Source organism: Balearica regulorum, chromosome Z (genome assembly GCF_011004875.1).
Source record: "Balearica regulorum gibbericeps isolate bBalReg1 chromosome Z, bBalReg1.pri, whole genome shotgun sequence".
Classification (NCBI taxonomy): domain Eukaryota; kingdom Metazoa; phylum Chordata; class Aves; order Gruiformes; family Gruidae; genus Balearica; species Balearica regulorum.
In genome coordinates, this window is record NC_046220.1 from 31,007,015 (window position 1) to 31,025,998 (window position 18,984).

At 40.3% G+C, this 18,984-nt stretch overlaps 1 protein-coding gene across 3 annotated transcripts in view; it reads right to left on the minus strand.

The window, feature by feature from the left end:
- MEGF10 (multiple EGF like domains 10) overlaps positions 1-18,984 on the minus strand; it is a 109,481-nt gene that overhangs the window by 77,299 nt on the left and 13,198 nt on the right. For all 3 annotated transcript variants that reach the window (XM_075739862.1, XM_075739860.1, XM_075739861.1), the window contains exons 2-4: positions 5,755-5,886; positions 3,085-3,186; positions 1,693-1,793 (exon numbers count right to left, since the gene is read on the minus strand). In XM_075739862.1, the coding sequence (XP_075595977.1) occupies positions 1,693-1,793; positions 3,085-3,186; positions 5,755-5,870 (319 nt within the window). In that variant the 5' untranslated portion in view covers positions 5,871-5,886. The remainder of the gene's footprint in view (positions 1-1,692; positions 1,794-3,084; positions 3,187-5,754; positions 5,887-18,984) is intronic.

The window sequence follows — 18,984 nt, forward strand, 5'->3', positions numbered from 1 at the left end:
TCCTGAACTGGGTTGCAAAATCCAGCGCCAATGACAAATCTCTAGTTATCCGTTATTTCACAGAACATTTTCCTGGACAAGCTTCTCCATACCTTGAACGCTATGCTTCACCACTGTCTTATAGATGTAAGGCAGGCAATAAAGCAATGAATGTATCTCCATTTTTCTCATTCTTGGCTGAGAAAAAAACCACCAGGTAAAGCAGCGTGTCTCAGAGAGTTAGGCTGAAAGCATCCTGTTACAGAGCCAGCTTTTCGCACACGCCTCGGTCCAGGTCCCGCTCCAGGGCAGTGGGAGTGTGCCAGTTGGCTTCCCATGCAGACCAGCCAAGTCGGGATTTGACTTGGGGATGTGACACAGAGCTGCACACAAGACAAGGCAAAGCAGCCACCAAAACAGCTCACATGCCGTGGCTTTCCCAATAAGCTGGGCTTTTCACATCTTTCTCCTGGCAAGGCTTGCCAATCAGTTGCCTGTTCAGGAACTGGGCGACAAGCCCAAGGGCAGCCCCTGCAGTGTAGATGTTCCAGCCCCTCACAAATCTGCTCCTACAGGGCCCCACACTTCCAGAAAAAATTCAACTATACCACCTCAGTCTCCCTGACATTGTTGGTTAAGGTTCTGGAGGGTTTTAAAATCTCATTATTAGAAGAGCTGAAGCAAAACCAAGGAATGGATTTTTACCTGTTTTCCTCTATAATGCATGCCCTCTCTGTCTCCTACAATTAATAAAAGTATACACACAGGTCAACATCACAAGTGACATTATAGACAAAAGATTGCCCCTGATGAGCCCAGTTTTTCAAGGAGATGAAAAGATGAAGAGGTTTGATTCCCTGACTTCTGGAATCTTACCATTGCAGTCCATGCTGCACATGTACATTCACAGGGACAAATAATTTGAAATACTATTGAATTAATTTCATTTTTAGCCCTACACATTTTCCCATCTCCAAGGATATGCTGTCTTTCGCAATTGCTTGCCTATCACAAGTTCCCTGCTGTCAGTCCTGCCAACACGAGCAACTACCCAACCTGCTGTATGGAAGCGTATCACCATACACTTCCAAGGCTCTGGATGAACACCTCCTCTACTTTCATACTGCCTTGCTACTGTGCTCTTGAATAAGTACCATTTTAAGAATCAGGCCTTCCTAGGTCTGCACGAGGCCATACAAAAGAGAAAAAGAGCCAAGGCCACCACCAGGCTCTGGACACAGCTCTTCCCTCTTTAGACTTAGGAAGACGTGGAGACAGGGGCATGTGCCGCACAAAAAGGCAGTGCTGCTGCCTTCAAACAGTTGTTACAGATCTCTGTATCTGCAAGAGAGGATAAACATGGGGAGCAACCAGGGCCCACAGTAAGGAGAAAACCCTTATATTTCCCTTCTGGTTTTGAACCTCATATTAATTTATCGTGTTGAAAAATGCACTGACACTTGTGCTTTGCATTTTCCATACAATCATTAGCTGGAATCACATCAAAGCTGGTTACTTAGACATTTGAGATCGAATTATCCTGTCATTTGCATATGCACAACACCATTTGACTTCAACGAGAGCTGCACGTGCACCACTGATGAATAACCGAGCTCCCAAAACTCAGCTTCCACAAGCTGCCCATCAAAGGGGAGTCAAACCCACATTGTGATAAATGTATGGAATTTCAAAGCAAAAAGAAGATAAACTTACGGACACACATTTCCCTGCTTTCATAAAATCCAGGGCAGCACTGGGATTTACGCCTGTACATTGTTTTTTCACCATGTCTATAGGCAGTACGATAACTGATCCTAAAGAAAAGAATGAATGGTTGTTACGTACAATTAATGGTTCAGAAACAAAACAATATATATTCTTACACATTTTAAAGAACATTCAGGTATCAGTAAGAGGAGAGAAAAAAAGCTACTTAACTAATATGCAAACCAGAACATCACTGCCTTTGCCATTAGCAGCATCTATGGAAGCTAAGGGCTGGCAATACAAATCAGTTTGCTGGATCATTGCAGCTATCAGTTTCCAAGGGAGGAACATCCTCCCAAGGGTGAGTCAGTTTTCTAGGGTCAGAGATGTTGTGAAAAGAGAAGGTCTGGTTAAGGCAAGACATGGGAGGGCTCAAGAGAGAATTTGGCCCTCCTGGGCAGCCCACAGCATTGCACACCTTTTGCCAGGGGGGTGGCTGTGTTTTGCTGAATGCAGCCCTGCAGAGCAGTGGTGAGCAGCACACAGAGAAATCAGCACATAAACCTGTCAAGAACTGCAGAAAATACAGCTTCCTTCTGACACGAGCAAGTAGAATTTATCAGAAGTGGGCTCTCCCACTGCTCTCTCCTCTCTGCTCCTCACCACATCTGTAAATCTCCCTTCCACCCCCTGGCTCTCCTGGCTGCTGACCACATACTCCACCAAGCAGTAAACACAACACATTGCCACAACACCTGAGACAGTCTGAACTCCCAGCAAGGAATGTCATAGGTAAAAAAAGTGTACTCTCTCTTTAAACTCAGCATCTGCTTTTTACATACTGTCTGTACTGGTCTGTCTGCTTCAGCTGCTGTGCTCCAGGGACCCTTTCCCACTGCTGATGGTTCATACTTATGGGCATATTCCTCTGAGGAAATGCTTTTTACAGCTGTCACCAGTTTTTAATCATTCATCCCTTGCTTACTTTCTGCAAGCACCAGGAGTTTCCTTTAACAAATCTTTTTATTTTCATTTCAAGTAGCATGCACTTTCCCCAGAACATAAGGTTGCAAGCAGCAAGGGGTCTCTTTCTTACGACATTTCTGAACAAATACATCTCCCAGGGTCTGGGGAATTTAATTTTGTGCATTGTACACTTTTTCTCAACGTGTTCATTTTCTGTTAGCACTTCATGGGATGATACATCTCGTCTTGCTAATGAAACCTATGTGACATTGCTTGGACAGCATTTTCCAGTTGACACAGACCATAGTATTTAGACACACTAGCCACTATAACTAAAATATCCTACATATCATGCTTGACTTGGACAGACACAAAATCTTTACAAATATCTACAATATCAGCAGTTTGACAATATTAACAAGCATGCATCACCTGTGTCGTGTGCACTTAAACCAGTTTAGGATGTCAGTACAACTGGTGTAGTAAATTTGATCAAAAGGATGAGGATATGACTCTTGCACTGTAACTGAATAACTGGGGGAGAGAGAGAGAAAGCAGATTATCAAGTTAAGTCCTTTATGCTACAGACTGATTTAAATAAGTCTTTTACAGAGTCCTGGTATACAAAGAAATAAATAGGAGAAAACACTCGCGTGCAACAAAAATTCACAGGAAGTTTAAGTAAAGCATGAACCAGCTAACTTTAAAAAACAGAAGATATCAATTGAAAGTTTTTTTCTTCAACCAAGCAAAGAAAAATATGTATACGGAGAGCCATCATATCTCTACTGTGTAATATATTTGATGAAATAATACCACTAGACATTGAAAGAGCAGTAATGTAAGCCTGAATTAAAACAAAAACAAAAACAAAAACAAAAAACAAAACCAAAAACCACCTGTGTCTCAAATGAGCAGCAAATTGAAGTAGTGTGTAGTACATGCTCTCCTGTGGCCACAAACTTTTACTAACGTCACTGGGTAACTGGAAAACTAGTTAAGAGTCAGAAAACAAGGTTTCTTCTGTTACCATACAAAATAGAAAAATCCAACTGCATTTTCTGAGAAATTTATTTTCAAAACTGTAGCTTTATCCATAGCAAAATATCTCCTTTCGTAGTGGAAAGGTCCACCAGTGTATTTAGATACTAAGTGGGTGTTAGCACAGAAATACACCTAAGTAATAATTACTGAAAAGTGATGTAACAATTATGCCATCAAACAGTCTATTCAGCAATCAGCAACTATAAAATATTAAAGTCCATACCTTATCTTGTTTACCAGCTATTTTTTAACAGAGAACTTTTTTTTTTTCAGAAATACTATACTGTAGTCCTATTATTATTTTCTGTTAAATTATAAGTGCAGTGTCCTAGAAATAAATCTACACTCTGATGTCCAGAGTCTACAGAGCTATTGGTGGGGCAAGAGGAACAGAGCCCTGTTGTAAAAGGGAAAAATATTGAATCATCCTAGAAAACTGTTCAGCAGGCTGTTTGTGCTGGCAGTCAGTCAGTCCTTGATTGCACAATGGGGTTAGAAAATATGGGAATGCATGGCAAGTTCCTGCAGTAGGACTAATTCCCAGGACCAGCCAAAACACTTACTAAGTATGCAGCCCATTTGGCTTTCACTCACTTTCACTTACGCCCTCTTTGACCTCTTAGTGCCTATTGCACGGCAACAGCCACAATCTCCTCTTCCTACTGTCATCACCTATCCTGAAGGAAAACACATCCAGACCCACTTACTCTAACAGCCCAGAACTTAGTCCTTGTTTTTCCTTCATCCATATGAAGGCAAGCAACCCTAATCCATCCAGCTGTCCAACCCAGTCTGACAAAATGTTGGTGGGATGCCAATGCCTGCCTGGGGCTCTACGCATTTTTGTTCAAAGCAGGACACGCTCTACTCCTTCCTGTGATTGCGGTTCATTTGTAAAGACCATTTTATTACTGGCTGGGGTAGATTTATTGAAAGCGTATAGCACTGCCAGTGACAACAGCAGTAAAGAGCCTGTATCTGGGATTTTTCTCTTTCATACTTATGCACCTTTGTTGCCTGCTCTGAGCAACAGTGCGAATGTTTTAGTAAGTTAACTTGGAGTTCCTCCCCATTTCTGAGATTTAGCAGAAGAAGGAAAAAAGTTCATGCAACAAAATGGGCATGCTTGCTAGATATATTTTTCTTTCTGCAGACTTTGATTAGTTTGTTTTAAAATACATTACGCAATGTAAATAGTTATATTAGAGTTTTTCCCCATTTTGCTTTCACTATGTTGTAGCTTCCCTGAAAACCACTTTTATCTATAAAAATAGTAAACAAAACATACACAATATAGAGCAGTATCCAGTAACATAATAGATACGTGTCTGAATACTATAAACAGGTATTTAGTATGGTAACTACTTCATATATACATTGTTCTATAAGTCAAATTGTAAACAACACTAAGGACATAGACTCCAAATGCTTCACATGAAACTCAGACAAATTCCTGGGGAAAGTCCTTAAGTGATTTTTTTTTTTTTTTAATATATAGAGACTTTTTAAAAAAGTAAATACAAGTTTCAGTTTTCTTTGTAAAGATGCAGCCATAACAATGGCAAATAAATGGATTGACTAAATAGCTGAATTTCTTTCTGTATGTTATAAATTCCTGAACCTCATCAAAAAAATTAAACAACAAATCTTAATTCATATTCAGTGAATGTTCAATAGGGAAGAATTAGCATAATCAAATTTGGCCAAACTCCAATATGGTTAATTATATTTTGCATATGTAAAAGCTTCTTTTCACTTAAATTGAAAAAAGGTATTTTTATTCACTTCCTGTACCCAGATGTTTCTGTACCATTGGTGGTGCCACTGTAATGTTTTTTGCATCCTAACCCCTACTGCAAAGATGACTGCATTTCAGCCCAGTGTGAAATAGTCTTTTACTTATCCATGAACTTACCTTGCCCATGCAGTAATGCGAAGTTTCTTCCTAGTGCATTACTCAACTAAAAGCTCTAAATCATTTTAAATGTGCCAAATAAAACAAAACAAAATTATTATAATCAGAATCCATGTTATGTATTTTCCAGAAGAAAAGATTACCTTTCCCAGTGGCTACACACATTGGGATCTTCCAGATTCAAAGATAAAGTTGTCCCCATCCAATGGTACAGAAGTATGACAGGGAACCCAAAAAACAAGTTCAAATGAAGAACCATCTTTCCAAAAAGGTGGCTGTAAGAAAAAATATTTATAATGCATTAACAATATTATACAAATGATAAAGGAGATAAAAGTATTGACCCATATATAATCAATATGTATGATATAAAGCAACAAGTACTTCAAGAAACATACACTGCTTGCCTAGTAGCAGCAATATCATGCCCATTTTGGAAGAAGAACCCAAATGGAGTAGTTTCACATGAGTGGCAGGGCAGTCAGCTGGTGAACAAGCTACATTTTAGAGGTCCCACTGTTCTATCAAATTGCAGGCAGTCAGGCTCAGTCTGTTTAGTGTCCACACCAAATGACAGAGCTGTAATTTAAAATAAAAGTTGGCATTTGCTCATCACTGCAAGAGTAGAAAGGTTCAGGTGATGACACATGATCAGAAATCCTTCACATCAGTTACTCGCAGGAGGAGTTTGTGCTACACTGTCTATTGCCAGCAGCCTATGCTGACCTCTTAAAAACCCCAGATGCCACCCCATCTCAAGCAGCATCTTTTGTAAAAAGCTCTTCCCCAAAATTACACACTGATGTCACTATGTGGCTTCATGAGGATGTCTGAGCACCTGGACCCAGGGTCAGCTTGGGAAAGGCTGCACCCTAACACCTGGGCACTACCTGGACCTGAGTATCTCCATAAACTGCCTTCCTACAGGGCCCACGCAACAGCATCACATGGAGAGATGCAAGTCAGAAGAACAAAAAGCAATATAAAGATGTTCAGCAGGACTCAGGGGTGGTGTTGTTTATTTTTTAATGCAAATACATAAATGAAATTATATATAGATGCATGAACACTCTTTATCAGTTCTTCAAGATATTAAACAACACTATTGGAAGGTGCAATGAGAGCTCAGGACTTGCCAAAACCAGCACGGTGCACTTACTAACTAACCTATAATTCTCATACAAACCAATTTATTAATCAGGGGAAAGGTTTAAATTACTTTGCTTTACATTGTTAACAGACAGCCTCATGTGTTATCCTGCATTGTTACTGCTCTTTAAAGTTGAATTTCCAATATAGTTTGTAAAAGCTATACCCCCTCCTCTGCCAGACGTACAATTCCCAAATACAGTAAAAATTCTGCTTATAAAAATTGATTGTAATAATATCAAAATCTAAATGATTATCCTAACACTTTGACTAGGTTTATCTTTGTTTTCAAGTAAATTATTTTAATTTGCATACTGAAACACGTTTAATCCAACTTGCCATTAATCCACAAATGCAAGAATGAATGGTGGTAATAGGTAATTTGTAATGACTTAAGCTACTATATTTCCCTTTCAGAGAACATTTGACCTTATATCCTCATTTTTACACAAATTTTAACACTATGTGGCTACCGAGATCACCAAAATAGAAGATCTTTGAGTCTAATCTGCAGTATATAAGAAAATAATTTCTAATAAGTATGTTTGTTTTGAAATAATACAAACATTTTAAACAAAGTAAATTAATCAGAAATGGAAATTTCTTACTTTAAATATTATGGAACAGAATAAAGCAAACCACACCAATAACTTTATTTTAGGAGAAAAAAGTCCACTGAGCCATGAAAAAAAAAAAAGAGAGATGAAATAGCCTTACTTTACAATGCCTTCTTCAGAAGTCAACATAAAAAAGCTCTCAAAAAGAAACTATTATATTTAAGATATCTGAGGATACAGAGATGATCCTATTTTGCTAAATCCCACTTGAAAAATCAGGGCTGCTGAAAGACATTTCATGGTCTGTAACTGTTTCTCCACATGCACACTGCATAGCAGAGTAGTCAATGTGCAGTTGTTTAAAAAACAGTAAAACCAGCTGTATTTTCAGCTAATAATTTCCACAAAGTGGTTATTTCCCTCATTGAAAATGGTCACTTTGATTATGCAGATTGTATTTCCCTTTCTTTTTTTTTTCTCAACTTCAGTAACTTTCCTTCTGGATACATTTAACAAAATTTAAAATAAAAAAAAAAATCATTTGCATGAACCCCCTAGTGTAAAACTTGATTGCATTCCAGATCTTTTGCTTAATTATTAAGGAAAATCAAAACAGAAAATCAGTACAACTGATTAGCATTGCTAAAGTGTTTATATTAGCAATAAAAAATGTAGATGACTCATTTAACCCTTGCTGTCTATAGTTTGCACTGAGATACCCTGTTCAGAGTTTCACTTTTCTTATTATATTTCACTTAAATTATGTCACCCAATAATACATGGGTATCTTCACTATCTACATATATGTAGTACTTGTGATTTAAGTACCGAAAATGCTCATGTTGGAGAACACCTTCTCTACGCAAATTAGTGATTAGTAGATGTATGAGAGAGTAACTAACTCATCCGAAACCAGAAAGCTCCTCTGACCTCCTACAGCATATCGTATAATTTATATCCCTGAGCCATAAACAGGAATTTTGCTACCAGGCATTGAGCTTTCTACTTTAAGTAGCACCATTGACCTCCATGAAAAAGAATTTCAAAGAGGCAAATAGTTGTTCCCAAAATGCTCTCCAATATCCAGCAACACATTTGCATATATGGGGTGTGTGTGCAGGTGGGGGGGGGGGGGGTGTAAGAAAAGACATTTTTCAAACTTCGTATTGGAGTTAGCAAAATACATTTTCCATGATTTGATGATACCGTCATCAATAATAGTCATATTAAGAAATTAATCTGATCATCCCAAGGCACATTAGAATTACTAACAAGCTCATTTGAAAATAGTATAACAGGTGTACAAGTATCCCAAAAATATACTCCCATAAATTTCAGGTACTCCCCTAAATACACTGTTATGGGAGCAACTACACAAACTACATTCATTTCACTAGTAAGCAGATGAAAAGCCTGTACGTGCACCATATAAACACAGACAGTTAACCATTACTACCCATCATCTGAGATTTGTAGGCACTTTCTCCGCCAGTATGAACGATGTTGACAGTTTTGGACATGTTTTACTTTGGTTTGGGGTTTTTTTCCTATGGACTTCAGGATCAAAACCAGAGAAAGAATAGATAACTAAAAAAGGCAAACAAATGCTTCTCCTCTACCTAGTGAAAACTGAGACATGATTGCAAACTAAACTCTCCACCCACCCAGAGCAGAGCCACAAGCAAAACTCAGGGCACACAGCTCTCCCTCAGACTTGTTGTAACAAAAGGTAAATAAGTATAAGTGGAACTAGGGGAGCAGAGGAAGGTAAAACAATGCAAAAAGTAAAAGAAGTGAAGGTTGCTCAAGGCTGCGAACAAGTATTTTTTGGTCAGCAAAATCAAGTGCTGTCGGTGAACTAAGCAGGATTAGAACTGCATGAGCCACAGAGAACAGTATGATACAGTTGCTAACATGACAGAATGGACCCAAGACCAGGGGAAATGCTGATGTAGCTTTCTCATTACTGTTGCAAAAGCATTTTTACCATTGCAACATAAAAAATGCAGCAGGAACATGCCGTTTAGTTAGAAGATGAACTTCAGAATAATAACACCTTTTCATACTCTGTCATACTATCTTTAAGGTTTTACAACACTCATTTCTCTCTTCGTGCAGTGATATGGCACAGGTATGTCAAACTGTTCTCTGGGTTGTAATCCCATGGGCTGTTCTTAATTACATCTGCATTGCATTAACCTGCATGTAAAACAAATGCTATTTAAAAAAAAATCTTCATTCTGTGCATCATAGTTAAACTTTCAGACTGAATTGTAAACCACACAGTCATTACTGCACAGTCCCTTGCTGGTGCCTCTGCCTTCACACTCTCCAGAGCATGACAAAGCCAGCACTGCGTGTCACACTTAGTGACTGTTACCCACAACCGGAAATCACGGCTCCAGAAGAGACAAAGACTTTTCCTAAAGATTTTCTGGTAAAGAATTGTTTGGTCCTTCACTTCCTATATAGTGTTTTTCATAACATTGTACTCTCCTCACTCTTGAAGTTCAGCTGCTATACCAGGGGCACAATTTGTTTATAAAATCATCTCTTACACTACCAATGTCAGGCAAAGCAAAATTTGAACCTGACCTAACCTTGTCAATGATAATTAGTCCCATGTTAACTTCTGTGAAAAAACCTGATTGCTTTTATTGATTACATTAGAGAATTAATGGGTGAAGAGCAGAAGGCATTTTTCCTTTGGAAATCAGTAAATCATTTTAATGCTGTGTCACATGAAACCTCTCTCATAAACCAAATACGAATTAACCTGAATAGGAGTATTATCACACAGACCCTAAACTGGCTGAAGAAGTACAATCACAGCAAGTGTAAATAAAATGACTGGTCTTTTCTCAGATCCTCAAAATATGTCACTCCAAAGGCATCATTGCCAGTTAGGGGAGCTCAGAAGAGACCAATATGCAACCCATCTGGCAAGGCTGAGACTCCTCTTGATAGAAAACATGTGGGATCTGGACAGCTAATATTACAGTTTGCTAAATGATAACCCAATAGTGCCCTAAATTAAATAAGCCTTTCACATCCCCCATGATCAGAGATTACAATGGCCCTTCTTCATGCAGTTCAATCCAATCTGATCCTCTTAACTCATGTTTCTTTACTTCTATACCTTATTGCTCATCTGAACACGTGCTGACAGGTAACTGCCTTAACCACGCACTGACAACCTGACCCAGCTGGATGAATTTGCTAAATATATCACTAACCATAAATCATACTAAACCAGTCACTGAGCCCTCCTTCAAAACACAGTATTAATTTCCTTATTTCATACCCCAACACACAAAAGTAACAGCCCCTCCAGTCTTCCTCTTCACACGTTTATTCTTCTGCAAGCTTTATCACTCCTAAGGTCCCTCTGGGGGTGGCAGCCATTCATGTCAATTAAGACACGCCAATGCAGCTGCACCCCAGCTTCCCTTCTCAATCGCTAGCTGGTCTTGCATGAAAAATAGAGTACCCTTAAGTCACTCAGAAACAGTGACACTGCAGACAAAGTCTCAAATTTGAGTTACTATCTAAGATTCAAAGTGAAACAAACTGACACATTTGAAGAGTCTTAAGGTGTGTAAAATGGACTAAGTGCATGAAATGCAAAACCAACTAATTTAGAATGATACTTGAAGAATAACCAAATTAGAGGCTGAGTGTGCTGGAAAAAGTCTCCTTTATGGGGACAGATATACTGCTACTTTTTTCAAGTGCCGTGCTATTAAGAAAAACAAATCATTAATGAATTGCCATTTTTCTTCAGTTACAGATTAGATAATTTTTATTTTTCTGTCTTTAATTATCAGAGGTTTCTAGGAAAATGAGGTTTATGTAATCACAATGTTTATGTATGTGTTCTGGCCTCATGCCCAATAACTTCCAAATCCATTGGTCACTTAAACTGGAGTAAACAGAAGTGAAGAAGTCTTCAATTGTCAACTTCCAGAGAATCCACTGATAACACAGAAGTCTGGAGAACAGGCTTTATTTGCCCATAAGTCACGGAAATACCTGTTTTGAAAGCTATGACATAACAATCCTTTAAGTAATGTTATCATTTCACAGGCTGAATATCTGTACCATTCCTTCTAAATATAAACACAATAGTACATGATCTGATCTTACATAATAGAGAACACCTGTTAAACTGTATTTTGGAGTAGGCACCTTCCACTTAAACATGAAAACTTTCAGTTGGAATCTCGGAGAGGTTGGGATGTGTCACACTGCACGTTGTTTTCTAAGTGTCAATCTCTTGGACTGCAGTTATCAGTACTGTTCCACAGGTCAAGTGCAAGGTGCTGCACATGGGTTGGGCAATCCCAAGCACAACTACAGGCAGGGCAGAGAACGGATTGAGAGCAGTCCTGAGGACAAGGTGGTGGTGGATGAGAAGCTCAACATAAGCTGACAAGGCACACCTGCAACCCAGAAAGCCAACCGTGTCCTGGGCTGCATCAAGAGAAGCGTGACCAGCAGGTTGAAGGAGGTGATCCTGCCCCTCTACTCCCCTCCCATGAGACCCCACCTGGAGTACTGTGTCCAGCTCTGGGGGCCCCAGTACAAGAAGGACATGGCTCCTGTTGGAGGAAGAGGATCATGAAGATGATCAGAGGGCTGGAGCACCTACAGGCTGAGAGAGTTGGGGCTGTTCAGCCTGGAGAAGAGAAGGCTCTGGGGAGACCTTATGTCAGCCTTCCAGTACCTACAGTACCTTCCAGTACCTTCCTGGTACCTTCCAGTACCTACAGGAAAGCTGGAGAGGGACTGTTTACAAGGGCATGTAGTGACAGGACAAGGGGGATCCTCGAGGACTCCGGATTTCCCTGCAAGTCATTCAGCAGCATCTTTCACAAGATTTGTTCTTACTGTAAAAGATCAGATGACTGTTTCCCCAGGATCTTCTGGCCTCTTGAAAAGCAAGACTCTTTTTGGCCCACCAGCTCCACTTACTGCCATGCAACACTCTCACCATACAGTGAGAGTTTCCATAGCCACTAAGCTGGCAGGGATGATAGATCCGTTTATCAGTCCTCTTCTCCCTCAAATTAGTATTAAAAGGAGAGGGAAAGAAAGCTGAGTGGAAGCCAAGTTTGCATGAGGCAAGGAGGCACAGTAAAGACAAATGCCAGTATGCCAGATCCTTTGCAGATGGACTCATTATTACTCCTCTGAGGCAGGCTGCCAAACATCACAAGCATGGGGTCATTTCACTGTAGCTCTCATTGTCCACTAAATCAGAGTACTGTTCACTTTTTTTTTCAGGCAGATAACAAGTATAGGTCATGAACATGCAAACCTATGTTTGTTAAGGTTACCTACAGCACATGGTACTACATGTTTAAAGATTACTCACACAGAAAGTTGACAGGATGAACAAAAATCTTGTGGCTCAATGTGCTGTCTCCTTATTTTCCACACAGATGAAAAGTTACCAAAGACAGTTAAAGCTGTCTTGAATCCAAACGAAAGTATACGAAAAGCACACTTTCAGAAGATGAAACAGCAGCTAGAACGTAAACCCTGATACACTACTTTTCCACAAGACACTAAGTGAACCACATAAAACTATGTTAAGGAAGTATACTTATTAACTATTTCTGGTCTGACTATCAGTAGGCAATAATTTATTGCTTTAACTTCAGGCTTTCGTACAAAAAAAAAAAAAAAAAAGGAAAATTCCTTAAATGCTTAATGCTCCTTCGTCCCAAGCCAAATAATGAAACAAGAGTAAGCAATGGACAGAGAAGCTATACGTGAGATGAGGAAGGACAAATGAAAGGAATTTGTTTCTAAAAATAATTTATAAAAAAACAATTTTGTAAACAGAGACCACTGAAAATCTTCACAGGCTGTGTCTGTACTGTTGATGGTAGCATTGCCTCAGGGTCACATTTTTGGGCAATGGTAATGTGCAGCTTGTCGCCAGGGGACAACTTGGGACCAAGAGTAGTTCCCTCTTCCACACACAGGGAAGGGCATGCAGGAGCCTGGTTTTAGAAAGGCCACCTTCAACCACCATCTCTTTCTTGTAAGCGTGTCTAGATCTTCAGAGGTTGCCATTTCCCAGCTGACTGCCTGCCTGCCTGTTTGCGGGTGAGCTATTGCAGCTGTTCCTTGCCTGCACCCTCCAACCAGACCTTCAAGGTCTTCCTCTTTCCCTTCCAGACCCTCTCCACAGCTGCAAATTGCCCCAGGGCTGCCCAGCTGCCCCCAGGAAAGGCACAGGCCATGTTCTGGAAGAAAACAGTGGTGGGATGCAGAGACATGCAGGAGCCAGGGGCTGGCTGGTGATGTCACTCAGCTGAGATGAGGCTACTGACACAGGGACCAGCAGCTTTCAGTCCAGGCACAGATGGCACCTATCAGCCCTGGGGATCTGGGCAACTGTTGACAGCTAACAGTCAGTTAACAGTAACGAAAGCAAGTAACACATATTTTAAGAAAGAGAGGCAATACAGTACAGGGCTTGATACAAAAATCATATCCACACAGACAGACTCCCTTTCTCTGCTCTTCCTCTTTCCTTTTTTTAACCAAATCATGTATTCCTTACTGGACCATCAGTCTGTGTATTAATCCTAGGGCTGTTTTAATACTACAGGTGAAAGCTAGAAGGCTAAGAGTAAAAATGGCTAGATGCATGTGTTTAAGGAAAATTACTTCTCAAGTTAGATGTTAAGAGGCAAGTATGAAAGCTCTGTTTATTACAGAATAACATGATAAGAATTTTTTGCATAGTCCCTTAAGCAGATAGCGTCACCAGACATATGATATCTCATTTTTTTCTAATGGGAATCATAGAAAAGGATATTGCATTCATGGATGCAATGGTGAAAACTTTGTAGTTGCTGACAAGTTGCCTGGGACAATCCTGTGGTTGCCTAAATACACTGATGCCCTGGTTCCACTGCTGCAGAAATTCTCATTCATGGTTTTACCCTCTCTTGTCGATAGCTTTGTGACCCCTCTTTTCCTATTATCTCAAGTACCAGCCTCCCAGACACCATGTCACTTCCAGCTTATTGCCACAGTATAAAGGAGTATAATCACAGGACTCAGACAATTCCTTTCACTTCCTAGGCTATTTAGGATCCATTTCAAATGTGCCTGCCTTCCTTTAAAAGTCTTCTGCTGTCTTGTTTCGGCCCTCTTCAAAGACTGCCTGTTTCTTTCCTTCTCCCATTACATGCATGTTCTCTTTTTCCAGATACACTTCCATCATACATTAGATTCTTCCTCTTCCCAGACATAGTCTCTGTTATCACTGGCAAAATTCTCTAGTCTGCAACTCCCCACACTTGTCACAACCTTTTATTGGACCCTTTCACTACAAAAATCAGACACATGAACACCATCATTTGTTTACATCTTCTAGTTGCTAACAAGTTATTATAATTTGTGAACAAATTTGTTGGTAACACTGCTTCAGTACCTTCATCTTCATAAATCATCCAAGGAAATGCCATTTTGCATATAATGCTCTAAAGAAAATAAAGTTGTCATTCCAGTTAGCTCCTGTTTTCATGATTTACACTGAGCATTTCACTCCTGTAAATCCTTATCACAGTACTTTGTTACAGACTTCAGTTTTCAAATGATCTGCTTTGTAAAAAAAAAAAAAGTTAATTAACTCTGATGCCATCTCATTTTAACAGCTTCTGAACATTTCAATGCATTACTTATCAGCTTTTCTTTTCCACCTCCAGCAGTCTAGTTTAAAGCACCTATGATTCATTGCACAAGCCTCCCACGCCCTCCCCTGACCCACAAAATCAATCCAAATATTTTTAGTAGAAGAATGGGGAATCTAGAAGTGTTTCCTTTGATACTTCATTCATTCACTTCTTCCATCTTTTATTTTGGCATTTTCAAAGGTTAGAACAGATATAGTATTCCTGCATTCTTTCCTCAAAGGGGAAAACAGAAGACCATAATGGAAAACCAAGCGAGACTGGTTAATTTTAGTTTTTTAACAAAACCACATTTAAAGGAACAAAACTTATTCCCATTAAAGTCAAAGGGAATCCTGCCCTGAACAGCTTTCAATATAACTCAATGAGGTGATCCTACAGAGTGAGCAACATATAAGACTGTGGTATGCACAGTAAACTGGCTCAGCAACACTGGGAGATCCTTTCAGTGCATCTTGTGGAATTGCTACTAGCTGGACTAAATGGAAGGAGCTCCATAAAACAACATGTGCAAGACCAGACCCATTTTCCCACATACGCATTTCATTTCTCACCCACCTCCCTGTCTCTCTTCACCACAGTTAATTTACTACTGCTGAAGGCCTTAATGAGATGCCATCAAGTGATTATACTGTGTCCATTTATACTGGTGGCAGTTGTATATCCTTGCTACTGCCTCTGGAGAACTGGGGCAAGACTTCAGTTTTATTTTAACTGTATGCCTTTCATAACACTTGTAAGCATATGCAGTTATAGAAACAACACCTCTGAGCCTCCCCCTTGACCTTTATTTACTAGCTGGTTTGATTTGCACTGCTGCACTGACATTACAGGGTGACAATTTGGTCTCATTATCCCATCTGTGGCCTGTAATATCTACAGATATAGTATGAACAACAGGTTAAGGAGTAGCTGAACATTTAAAACACCTAAACTCAACATTACATACTTTTTAAAAAAATATTACAAAATTAAAACCATGTTTGCAGTTGTATAATTTTAGTGCTTAGTCTCCCTATGTGTCATCAGATAAAAAAAATCCTTAGGGAGAAATTCAGCTTGCCAGGTGCCATGCTGTCTGCAGGTTACTCTCCTTCATGCACGCACATCTGCACACTGGTGCACATATAGACATGCAGGTCAATGTACACAGACAGATTCAGTTTACTCCTAGATAAATAGTTGAGCTGTAAGACAAGATGCTGTGCTTTAATGAATAAATAATACCTCTAAGAAATAAAACTGCTACCAACACTTGTGATGGGCAGTAAAAAACATGTTCTTTCCTACAATGACAAAGTAAACAACTTTGTATTTTATGCATAAAACCACTTTGATACTAAAAGAGTAATTTCATATCAAAGTTTTCCGTTCTGATTTATATAATTTTCAGTTTTCTCCTACCATAATTTTTAAGACATCTCAAATCATTCTTAAATTAATTTCTTCTAATGATGAATCAGACTCTCTTTTAGAAAGAGTGCGTGGTACATCATTAAAAGGAACTAATGAAGGCAAATGCCTTAGAAGCTCTAACAATCAAAAGAAGACTTTTTTTGGTTGCAATTAATATCTTTTTTCAAGATAATTTCTCTTATTAAAATATGTCAATATACTTTGGTTACAGGTTATCTGAAACTTTCCTAAATGTCTGCTGCTAATTCCAGCTGAAGGCAGTGTAATTTGAACCCAGAAGAATCAAGAGCACATTTTTATTAACTTGAGCACAGGGCCCTAAATCCCTCAAAATGTTATCCTTCAGGACACACACTGCCTTCTTTAAACCCACACCACTTTGCAGTATGGGTTGTGAAAGGACAGCAATAGCATGAGCACATATCTGTCATTACAAAAACGGTCTATTCATAGCATTGTCTGACAAAGCACCTTTAGTAACAAGGCACCCTATTCAGAGATCTAATTTTTGCAGACATTTGTATGCCAAATTAAAAAAATCTCTATGATGGTATGTTTAATGAGGTACTTTGTTATTCTCTGTAATAAAAATTAAAAGAGAAAGACAGAATTCTTCAGCTTAATTGCCACATCTGTTATTGGGCACTTTACTGTGATTGACTGGAGTGTGTGTCAGAAACTGTGCCAGGAAACAGGCAAACTTTGTAAGTAGACTTGTAACTTACAGCCCAACTGGCATTAGCAGCATCTCTGTTACAACTTCTACTGCCGCTCAGTTAAAACTACAGGAACATTGGCCTTGGTTCATTCATTCATTGAAATAAAAACAAGTACTGCAAATTGGGCATGGGGTTTTTTTCAAGGAGAAATTAAAAGTATTCACTATTTTCAGAAGGAAATGCAGTGATCATCTGAAGGTGTGAACATGTCATCTCTCATTAATGGATGAGAGACATAAGCAATCCAGAGTTTGGAAACTGCACAGGATGAAATTTCATGTTCCGTAGTACATCTCCTGCTTTATTTTGCTAGCAGATAAGCAACCAGCTGAGAGGACAGTGAACAACAGCACAGCATTCGCAGAGGGACTGGACGATCATGGCAAGGGAGCTTCTGGGAAGAGCAACAATGGAATGGATGCTCTCCTCTGATCTGTGTGGAAATTTGGGATGAAACCTAAACTCACTCACAAAACTGTTCTCTCTGAAATGCAGAGCAGCCCAACAGCTCAAAGCTGCCAGCATTTGCCAAATGACCTTGCTGGCCACAGCAGGAACACTCCAAGCAGCTTAGCAGGGCGCTTCATGCAGGGGTGGCAAACCTGACTGCAGCTCCCTGGCAGCAGACAGTGCAAACAAGTAGGGGAAAGCAAAGCCCACATAAGAGGGAGGGATCAGGGGAGACCTCCCTGCTGGAGGGATGGGCTGCCATCCAGAGGGACCTTGACAGGCTGGACAGGTGGGCCCATGCAAACCGCATGAAGTTCAACAAGGCCAAGTGCAAGGTCCTGCACGTGGATCAGTGCAATCCCAAGCACGACTATAGGCTGGGCAAGGAATGGATTGAAAGCAGCCCTGAGGAGAAGGACTTGGGGGTATTGGTTAATGAGAAGCTCAACATGAGCTGGCAGTGCGCGCTTCCAGCCCAGAAAGCCAACTGTGTCCTGGGCTGCATCAAAAGAGGCATGACCAGCAGGTCGAGGGAGGTGATCCTGCCCCTCTACTCCGCTCTTGTGAGACCCCACCTGGAGTACTGTGTCCAGCTCTGGGGGCCCCAGTACAAGAAAGAAATGGAGCTGTTGGAGAGTCCAGAGGAGGGCCACAAAGTTGGTCAGAGGGCTGGAGCACAAGTTGGTCAGAGGGCTGGAGCACCTCTCCTATGAGGTTGGGCTTGTTCAGCCTGGAGAAAAGAAGGCTCCGGGGAGATTTAATTGTGGCTTTCCAGTACCTGAAGGGGGCCTACAGGAAAGCTGGTGAGGGACTGTTTATCAGGGAGTGTAGTGGCAGGACAAGGGGTAATGGGTTCAAGCTGAAGGAGGGTGGATTTAGATTAGTGGTTAGAAAGAAATTCTTTACTGTTAGAGTGGTGAGGCACTGAAACAGGTTGCCCAGAGAGGTTGTGGAGGCTGCATCCCTGGAAGTGTTTAAGACCAGGTTGGATGAGGCTTTTGGGCAACGTGGTCTAGTGGAGGGTGTCCCTGCCCATGGCAGGGGGGCTGGAACTAGATGATCTTTAAGGTCCCTTCCAACCCAAACCATTCTATGATTCTATGATTCTATGATTGGTGATGCTGGGAGGAAGCGCATCCCTCCTCCTGACCATGGCAGTATGCTGGGTGGTGCTGACAACTGACTTTAATGACTAAAGACTCAGATTCACAATCATGACACTTGGTGAAAACTCCACTCTCGGCTGGCCAATAACTGCTATTATGCTGGTTTTTACTATCAGCTGTTCTTCTGTTGGCTCTAAAAGCCAAGCTCTTAGCATCACCAGTCCTGACATTGCAAAATGACTCTCAGCTTACATGCACTTT